General features: G+C 35.5%; 1 protein-coding gene and 1 long non-coding RNA gene across 2 annotated transcripts; both read right to left on the reverse strand.

Annotated features, from left to right (window-relative positions):
• Positions 1-2,088: 2,088 nt before the first annotated feature.
• Positions 2,089-10,107, reverse strand: LOC105115846 (uncharacterized). Its single transcript, XM_011012891.1, is given in 12 exon segments — positions 2,089-2,709; positions 2,808-2,944; positions 3,995-4,067; positions 4,143-6,323; positions 6,411-7,124; positions 7,203-7,346; positions 7,426-7,519; positions 7,628-8,464; positions 9,111-9,205; positions 9,353-9,379; positions 9,382-9,439; positions 9,774-10,107. Coding segments are annotated over 12 exon segments (4,719 nt in total). The 5' UTR covers positions 9,798-10,107; the 3' UTR covers positions 2,089-2,374.
• LOC105115845 (uncharacterized) lies at positions 3,286-3,769 on the reverse strand. The gene is made up of 2 exons (XR_840398.1): positions 3,703-3,769; positions 3,286-3,602 (listed from the first exon to the last, which is right to left on the reverse strand). It is a non-coding gene; the product is annotated as an uncharacterized LOC105115845 (long non-coding RNA).
• Positions 10,108-10,775: the final 668 nt, after the last annotated feature.

The raw sequence follows: 10,775 nt of genomic DNA on the forward strand, positions 1-10,775 counted from the left end.
AGGATACATGAAAGGTGTCTATACCTTTTAGTTGATGCGTGCAACGCCTCCTAGCATCCAAAAATACTCTTTAGTTATGTCATTGGAAGTGTTGTCATGTCTATTCCTATTAATGTAGCGTGTTTCATAGTTGGTGGTTTAGTTTGGCGTCAATAGGCCTTTCTTGTTCTTCATTCTTCTCTATCTTCTTCTTAAACAATTACAGCTTAGTTCTCTTGGTTGTTAGTATTTCAACTTCAATTCTTATTTTTTTGATTTATAATTTTTTATCTTGATTCTTTTATAAAATTTTTATTTATTTTTAATTTTATCATTTAATCTCAATTTATCAAATATTATATTTATCAATGAGGTCCTCATTCTTTGGATTTCTATTTTTTTCTATTCTTTTGTAAAAGTTTTAGTGATTTTTAATTTCATCATTCAATTCAAATTAATGGTACTATGTTTTTCAATTCAGTCATTATTGTTTTGATTTTTTTTTCTTAACCTCTTTGTAAAAGTTATAATTCTTTTCAATTTTACCATTTAATTACAACATTATTTTTATTTTTTATATTAATTTTGATCCTCATTCTTTTTCTAAAAAAAACATTTTTTTTCTTTTACTAAATTAATTTTTTAAATTTCACCCTTCAATTAAATATAAAATTTATTTTACATTTTAATTTGATCCTCATTATTTTATTGATATTTTTTAAAATCCTTTTGTATAATTATTTTTTTTAATTTTATTTTAAATATTTAATTGATTGGGTTCAAGTTTAATGACTAAGGTTACAAAATTAAAAATTTATTACTATTTTTATTAAAAAAAATTATAATTCTCTTTATTTTTTTCTTGGGTTATTCAAATTATATTATTTAGATTATAGGTTTGACGAGATATCCCAAAATAACTCAACCCTAATTAATCTGCTTATAGATTTATTATAATTGATTTTTTATATTATCTTTTATCCTATTTAAGTACTTGAATAATATTTTTTATATGAAAAAAAACGTCGGATTAGTAAATAAGCTAATCAAGTAAACAAAAGTAATTTTTGAAAAACTAAATATTTGAGCCTCACATTACCTGGTGGACTTTCTCATGAGCCATGCTAGCTTGAATCAACAGTTGAGTTGGGCATGGTCCATGAAACTATGGCGTATGCATCTCAGATTGTTCAGTGCTCCTAAAATCTAGCCATACACTGGAAACTTATAACATACGCATCTCAGATTGTTCAGTGCTCCTAAAATCTAGCCATACACTGGAAACTTATAACATACGCATCTCAGATTGTTCAGTGCTCCTAAAATCTAGCCATACACTGGAAACTTATAACATACGCATCTCAGATTGTTCAGTGCTCCTAAAATCTAGCCATACACTGGAAACTTATAACGCTTTCCAGTGGTTGACTTATTAATGAAATCTAAACATACACGAAGGGGACGAAGTCGCTTTGACTGCAGAGCCGCATGTCTGTTGGAGCAAATTGGATGATTGGTAACTCGTGATACTGCAAAAATCAATCATTTGGTATCGGAGTTACCGATCATCCAAATGATTGATAAATATAACTAAATTATAATTCAAAAATCATCGGAGACATGAGAAAAATCAATCATTTGGTATAGGATTTACCTACCATGCATGCAAAATTCACTCTTTATTTTTTAATATTATTTTTATTTAAATTTTAATAATATTTTATATAATTATTATGTATACGATATATGATATATAATGATAACATTTATGATATTTTTAATTTTATCATATAAAATATAAATATAATATTTTGATATTTTTTTTAACTTGATAACAAATATAAAATATTTTTTTTTCTAACAAAAACAATGAAAGTTCACAAACAAATAGTTATCTTCATGAACTTTCAGGTTTAATAATAAACTAGATATTTTTTTTGCATTTTTTATCCCCTACAAGCAACGATTGGGACCCTAAAATATAAAATATAATTTGCCTCTAGTATAACTTTAAGCTTAAAACTTCCATTAACTCACAATAAAATTAATTTGAACTCATGAAATATAAAAATATATATTATTTATATTATATATCAAGAACCATCTCTGAAATGATTAAAAACCTAATATAGGATGTATATTTTATTATTCTCTAACATATTTCATGTCTACAAAATATTTCATATTACATAAAATTTGAACTTCATAAACTAACAATATGGCAGGGCAGCCAAGAACAGAAATTCAGGCAGTTTCCCCACACCTTGAACAACAAGACAGGAAAAGGAGAAAAAAAAATCAAAGAATCTCAAGTCCTATTTGCTTCTTCAGTAATCGGTACAAAATCTACTCATCTCCAAAACAAGTGGAGAAAAACGTGCAAGAGCAGCATGTATCAGTTGTCAGCAAGATGTTGTATCTCACCCATCATAATGCGATTGCTAGAAACCTTGAAGCCAAGGAGAGCAGGATCAATCTGCCTTCCTTTCTTCCCTTTCTTTTTCCCACTTCGTCCAGTCAGTGAACCATCAGATGATTCCAAGGCAGCCGCATTAGCTGCTTCAGCCTCAGAAAAAACAGGCTTTTTTAGCACATCTATGAATGATGTCTCTGTTATACCAGCATCACTGTAAGACGCGGTCCTCCTAAAACGCACTTCTTTCATGCCAGATGCTTGGGTATCACCTCCCCATGCTGCTGCTAAATTCTCTACAGATTCATTCCTCCTTCCTGAAATTTAGGAAAGTTTTTTTTTTTCTTTTGTAAATCACCACAATTATCCAAAACCCAATAAACAAAAGACAACAAATCTGACACTAATGATATACCATCAGAAGTTGCAATGCTTGTTGGATTTTTATGCGAAGCAGATGCCATGTCTGACAGAACATCCAGGGAAGACAAGGCTCGAGACACTGGTGGGCATTTATGCAAGGAAATGTCAAGCCCTTTACTTAATATAACCCTGTCCACAAGCATTTTTCATGAAAATCAACATTAGTTTCAGGTTAAAATAGTACAACTCGCAACTCCTATGTTTATGAAGCAAGTTCTTACTGATAGCTCCCGATGTCATGACACAGATTTACAAGGGAAAACTCATAAAAGATTTACACATGAACAAACACTGAAGTTGCTAATAGTCAAGTCATGCATAAATAGTTGGACAACAGAGGTCATATGCAAAATAAGTAAATTGTGAAATTCAGGAGTTAATGTCATTGCCGCCACAAATAAGGCTTTCTCTGTTCACAACACCGGTGATATTGAATCAGCCCTTTGGCTTTGCAGAGGATGTAGTTTTTCCTGCGCCACTTGAGATGTTAAAGTTTTTACTTTATCATAATAAAAAGAAAGAAATTAAAAAAGTGGTTTGGGTAACAAAAATATCTCCACCAACTCTCTTTCATTCTGAAGCAACTATTTGAAAAGAAAAGCAGGGGCAATGTAAAAAAGTACCCTATGGTTTGGCCCATTTGCAATCCAGCAATGGTTTCAAAATTTGGCACTTCAAGATTTATGGTTTCCTCTGTTATCTTTTACCTTTTTTCACGTCAGTTAAGTTGCTAGAAATAAGTCCAGGATACCAGCAGCTACTAAGACAAAAGAGGACATGACACCATGTTAATGCATGCACATGCACAAGGGGACCCACAATCCAAACCAGTCAGGGTGCAAGTGTTCACCCAAACAAGATGCAGACAAAAGAGGACATGACACCATGTTAATGCATGCACATGCACAAGGGGACCCACAATCCAAACCAGTCAGGGTGCAAGTGTTCACCCAAACAAATTGCATCTTGTTTTAAGCCTCTTAATAAAAAGAAATCATAAGTTGCACCTAACCTATCAAAGAGTAACAATGTATGTGCTTCGATGCCATTTGTGTAGAACACAATATTCAAGATGGAGAATTAACATCATTGTTAACAAGAGAAGATGATGCGTTCCACCTCATTAAAGACAATACTATGCCACAACTCATATGCCACAACTCAGCTGAGAAACATTACCTGTCATTAGAAACCTCTTCACTGGTCGAATTATCTAATCCCATCTCATAGCCATGTAAGCCTCCATATCCACCTGCAGATTTTCACAAAACCTCTAATATCCATCTAAGCATATGAATGATAACTGACGAGATGGCAGAGAAATTACCAGCACTGCTTAGTGAACTATGCCTGCTATGTGCATTAACAAGATCCATAGCAGTTTCAGCTTGTTCAACAAAGTTTTCTTCAATGTGTGAAACAGACCTGGACATGGCCCTCACACATTTGGACCCGGATCTGTTATCCAATTCTGCCAAGTCTTTATCCTTGGTATATTTTGAACCAAACCTGTTATCCACATGATTAGCTTGAGAAGTATTTATCATGCCAGACAAAAATGTTGGTTCTTCTGGTAGTGCTCCAGAATTTGACCCATGCAATCTTTCACCATTTCCTAGGTGTAATTGACCACTCAAGGCCATGGCAGGATTATCATGCAACAGAGAATTTGAGTTCAAATGTTGAGGCCTATCCATAAATGAGTTATTCATGGCAACTTCTTGATCTGGACTATGATTTGAAGAAGATGAATCAGTGATCGGCCAAAAGGATTCCCGAGACTTTGAAGAGGATATAAGGTGCCCATAATCATCTTCTGATGAGTGAATAGATTGAAGACCTATTTTTTGGTGAAGATCCATTAAAACTTGCTTCGAGCTCTCCTCATCTCGTTGACCTGATAACCAAATACTTGAGTTTCCAGAAGCTTCTGAAGCATTTCTTTTTCTTTCATTTTCATGATGCAGCTGTTGCATCCCTCCTTCAACCCAACTATTCTCTTGCTGCCTTCGTTTTCCAGGGAAGTAGCTCTCTGTCATTTCAGGATGAAAAGCATAAATATCATCAAGAACTTGTTGGTCACAAGAGGGAGCATTTGAAGAAACAGAACCCAGTTGCTCAGCAGGATGCATACATAGATGTTCTGCTGAATCTGGACCTTCGGAATGACCATTTACATTATCCAACTTAATCCCTAGTGTGATAGCAGGAAGAGATGTCAGATGGTCAAATGCCATAGAGCTAGGCTCATAAAACCCACCCTGATGTAACTCCTGTAAAGCATGATTCCATTTGATGTGTCTTAAATGTTCATCATGTGAGGATAGCCTCTGCTGTTGCAGGTGGCAATCTGAAGTGTTAAATCCTGTTGACCTAGCCAAAGACAACTCTTGCGCCTGCATCTGTTCTAGCTGATGATGGAGTTGCAGGTCTGAAGGCAATATATTACCATGCTTCACATGTGATAAGAGGTCTAAGATATCAGTCTGAAGTTCTTGAAGATTATTCTGGCCAATCTTTGCTCGAATTACCTGCTCCAGTGACAGATCCAATTGCCTTGGAATATGCAGATTTCGCTGCAGTTCTGGAAGTAGTGTCCTAAATTGACTCGGATCAACCAAGTTGTCTCTCATTGGATCTCCCTTTCCCTGCCCATAGCCAAGATCAGACATCTGATGCTGCAGCAACTGTTCCAGAACCTGCTGCTGCTGCAATTTCATTTGGTACTGACGAAGCTGTTGTTGATGCAGTAAATGATGCTGTTGCTGAAGTTCAAACTGTTGCTGCTGTTGCTGAAGCTCCAACTGCCGCCGCTGATGCTCCAACTGCTGTCGACGTTGAAGCTCCAACTGCCGTTGACATTGAAGCTCCAACTGCCGATGATGTTGAAGCTCCAGCTGCCACTGTTGTTGGAGCTCCAACTTTCTCTGCTGTTGAAATTGCAGTTCAATCAGATGAGAAGGGATTTGCTCAAAACCTAGTTCCTGTAAGAAGGGATGAGAGACATGATCCTGTTGTTGACGTTCATTTTGCATCTTCTGTGGCATGAGATGCTGCTGGTCAAAATCATTGAACTCAGGTTGCCTCTGAAATAAGTGTCGAGCATCTGTGGAACCTAGATCAATGTGGGAGTTCATGAGTGGCTTTTTACTATAATCTTCAGGCCATGTATCTGTATAACAGGATTGATCAGATACTGCATCAAAGGACCCATGGCTAGCAAGAGCAGCATCACGCTCTGTATAAGGATCCACAGCATGACCCTCACTCATGCTTGAAGCCATATAGGATGCTTGAGCATGCTTCAGATGAGAGTTGCTTCTGAGCTCAGACATCAGCAAGCCAAATGGATGAACTATTTCATCCTGATGAGTAAGCATGCCAGTTTCTGAAAATTCATTTAAGATGACAGGGTGGCTAGGAGGATTAGAAACAAAACTCTGAATGTCTGCGGCATCTGTCATCAAAGGGTTGCCACTGCTTCCAGGCCTTCCAGGAAAGACAATTTCTGTGTCAAACAAAGATCAAAACAATTAAATTAGCACAAAAAATGGATTCAGAGACATAAAAAGCAGAATCACTCTTAGTAACTTACCTTCATCCAAAGAAACAATATTTTGGAATCTTTGATCATCAGAATCCACTGTACTTGGGCGAAAACCATGATCAGGTATTCTTGACTGACCAGATGAGGCATACTGCAGTTCTTCCCTGACAGAAGAACCCTTGAATTCAAGAGAAGAAGCAGGAGGCAGTGCGCTCCCTTCCAAGCTTTCTCCAACAGGTTCCAATAGTTGTAACTTAGCAGATGGACTAGTGCTTGAAGCGCACCCAGGTTTAAGTTTAAGGTGAGGCATAATATCTCCAAGCTCAAAGAAGGGTAATCCACTGGGAGCATCTGACAAACGAACTGGTAGATCAGTTCCAAAATATCCTTGCTCAAACCATGCAATGATATCAATACCAAGGTATGGTCCCTGGATTGCCCCTTGAGGATCAAGATAGCACAACGATAGCTCCTCGGGTGGAATAATAAAATCAAATAGAGAATTTGAATCGCCAGGAAGCTGGCTACCAATTTCAAAAGTAGTTGGCTCATAATCCCCCAACTTAAGGTGCTTCTTTGAAGCCACATCTTCCACTGATGACATTTCAAAAGCTTTCAACTCCACAACATTGTCGCTTGGACCGCACTCCCCAACACTGCTGGAATCATCTTTCTTGGAAACTGCAGGCACAAAGTCATCCGTCAACTCTCTGCCAATTGTTGTTGTAAGCTTCTGTGTGCCATCTTTTTGTGAATCCTTTTCTGCAATACATAACAGATGGAATTGTATTAACACAGTGAGATAGAAAAAGTTGAAAACTCAATGTTATGATCACTTACCCTCAGCCATTGATGTATCTAACAACTCAGAACCAATACCTTGACCAGAAACATTAACAGTAATTTTTCCAAAAGAGTCAGCAATTTCTTCAGTCTTGACAGAGGAATTTGGGTTCCCCTCACCTAAAGGCACCTCACCAAAGCCTGAATAAACAAAAATGTGAGTTAGAAAGAACAGATGGCATGATATGCAAAAGTCAACTGAAAATGGGGCATTGATCACCTGCGGTATTATTATTTGATGTGTCATTGTCTCTAAATGAGCTTTTCAATCCTCCACTTGTGATTTTTCCCTGCCATGTATCTCCAAGGACAGCCTGCAAGAATCATATGATCCGATTTAAAGTAGTGACAATCACTACAAGGCATACCTTTTACATGACCTTAGATAATCTTTTACATGACCTTAGATAATATTCATGTACCTCTTCCTCTGCATCAGGGGAAACAAAAGCCAATGGCTTGATAGCAGTTTCCTGTGTTATTGGAGATGCATGTTCCATCCCATCTGGCATAGGATCAAAACTTGGAAGAGTCTTATGCTTTCGGTAAATGTCAAGAAGTTTTCCCCTTGGATAACAGAACGCATGATTTTTATCCACAGGAACGGAACCAATAGGAGAAGAATTACAATGCCTGCCATTTTGAAAGTTCCCACTATTGTTAGACCTCCCTCGTCCAGCAGCAAACCGCACATTTGAGCTCTCCACTCGTCCTCTATCTGACCCAAATCCAGGTGCGCTCCGGTATGCAGCAGGTCCACCAGCATGAACTTCCATACGATGGCGAGGCCTCCACTTATCACGAGAATCATTCTCAAGGTCAGAAGTTGGGCGGCTAGCTGTGCCAAAATTTTGTTTGTCACTGTGAGTGTCCTTCTCAACATCTGCCCTCTTATCAATTAAAGAACCCTTCTCTTTATCTTCCGGACCCCACCTAGATGACCACTTGCTGTCTCTTCGGGATTCATGCCCAGAAATGCGGTTATTGCTGTCATGCCAACGATCAGAAGAAGACAAAGTCCTATTCTCAGATATATCTCTGGTTGAAACAGAATCAGCGTGATGGTCCTCTTTTCTGCGATCTCTTCTACCAAGCAAGCCTGTATCCCTCTCCTCCTCACGCCAGCGACGGCTACTTTCTATGTCAGAAGCAATCCTCCTCCGATCTTTCTTGTCTTGGGTTCCATCTAAACGCCAATTGTCTTTCAAATTGTTATCAATGGAGTTTCCAAGGGACAAAGAATTTGATGCACGTGTTTCCTGTTATTTTCAGGCACAAGGATCACTGAAAAACACCAAAAAATAGAGGAAACCTTTTGATAGTTCTAGAAACTCAGCTGAGATATAAGTTCATCCCACACAAAACTACATGAACAAGTAGTAACTTATAAACAACAAGAAAGCATTCTTGCTGACAGATAAAAAGGGGGCGCAGGGGTATTTCCCTATAAAGAGATCAAGATGCTGCCACTGAATCTCCTTAGGTTGAATTATTTGAAAATGACAGATTAGAGTTGGACCCAAAACTAAAAGTATTTCAACACCTTGCTAAGTATAACTTCTTGTTAAAAAACAATTGACTTATAAATCCAATAAATTTCATCTCTGAATCCATAGAATTAGTTAAGGCCCTAGATAAGATAAGTGGTTCTAAACACCACAACATACAATCACACTAAATGACATAAATTATCCGGAATAACAAGAAAACCTGCAAAACATATCAGAACATCACATTAGGTAACAAAATTAGTAGTAACAAAAGAAATATCCAAGCAAGCATGTATTAATAAATATCAGTAAATTAAAAATAACAACAAAAGAAGATCATGTCACACTGATATAGATAACTAAAGATCAACCAGTCGATGCGCATGTTCAACTTTAGACAAATTAAATTTCATACCCCTGATGCTCCAGCAGTTAATGACTTAGCATCCACCGGCTTAGCATAAAGCCATTGAGGAGAAAGCGGTATTGTGTTGTCCACAGTCAATTGATCTGTAAGTAGCAAGTAGTAAGAACAATCAACATAATAATACAATTAAAAACCATCAAATTCATGTCGGAAATCTACGAATAAGTATTTGTCAAATGGGTATAATAATTCTTTCCCGCTTAGAATCCTTGAAATACAAAACAAACTACCTTTAGACTCATCTGCCAAACTCAATGGCGCTTGTTCTCTCCAATTCCTCCTAGATCTACCATTTCCAAAAAGAAAGACATTCCTAACTACTATGAGTTCCATTCATTAAAAATCAACAAAACCACTATATACATATATATAAAGAACATTTATTAAGCTCAGTAATCTACCACCATTGAGCACGAAAAATACACAGAAATATAGATTAACATCGAAACCATTCAACTTCAACAGTAATGTAACTTGCATTCAACTAAATCAGATAAAATTGTTGCCAAAAAAACAGAGTAGCAAGTGCAAAAATATAAATAAGAGTCAAAACCCTAAAGGTGAGACCAAAACGGAAGTGTACATGTCCAAAAAAAAAAGGAACAAATCGATTGGATAAAACAATGGAAAATCGAAATTTGAAATTTGAACCTTTGAAGGAGGAGATGCGTTCATCGGCTGATTTGGAGGAGAGGAGGAGATCTTCAGGTAGATTGAGCTTTCCGTCAGTCATCGTCGTTATATAATACCAACAAAAATTGCACAAATCCGGTGTGCACAGAGGAAAATACAGAGAAGCTAAGAAGAAGACAGGTATGAAAGGAGAGAGAAAATGAGATAGCGATTGCGCGAGGAGAGATTGCAGAAACAGAAAGGGAGATTGCTAGGGTTTGGGAATTTGCGGACTGAGAGAGAGGGAGATAACTGCTAAGGCTCTGTGTGTTGAGCGCGTTTAGATCGAAACAACCAAAGAGCGTGTTACTAATTTTTGTTTTTTATTTATATATTTCTTTAAATATAGCCTTTCTTTCTTTTCAAGAAGAAATACAGTGTTTCTTTCTTTCCAAGAAGAAAATCAAAATTACAATTATAATTACATTACAATTACACTAGTTTTTTTTTCTTTAAGTGGTATTATAAAAAAATAGCTTCTGGAAGTAGTTTATTTCTCAATATTTTAGTAGTATAAGGGAAAGTAAATTAAAAAAATATATATAATGTTTGATTATATTATGTAAAATAAAATTAAAAAACTATAATTTTTTTAAATTTATTAAAAGAATTTGGATTAAATGATTGATTAAAAAGTTAAATGATGATAAAATTAAAAAAAAAAATCTAAATTAGTTTAAATAAATAAATAATAATTAAAAGAATATAGATTAAATTTGATAGATAAAAAATTTTAATTAAAAAATAAGAAAAAAATAAATAACAAATAAGAATACAAAAATTAAGGAACAAAATTAATATAAAAATCAAATTTTAAAAGATGAGATTGAAAAAAAAACAAAAACAAAAGATATAACAAATAAAAAATTACAAACCAAATTTAATATAATCAACAAATAATAAGATATTTTTTATTTTTTCTCAACTTTTAAAAAGTATTTTTTTTTAAATAAAAAATTTTTTTCTAAAAACCAAACTAAA

This window comes from Populus euphratica, unplaced genomic scaffold (genome assembly GCF_000495115.2).
Source record: "Populus euphratica unplaced genomic scaffold, PopEup_1.0 scaffold779.1, whole genome shotgun sequence".
Lineage (NCBI taxonomy): Eukaryota > Viridiplantae > Streptophyta > Magnoliopsida > Malpighiales > Salicaceae > Populus > Populus euphratica.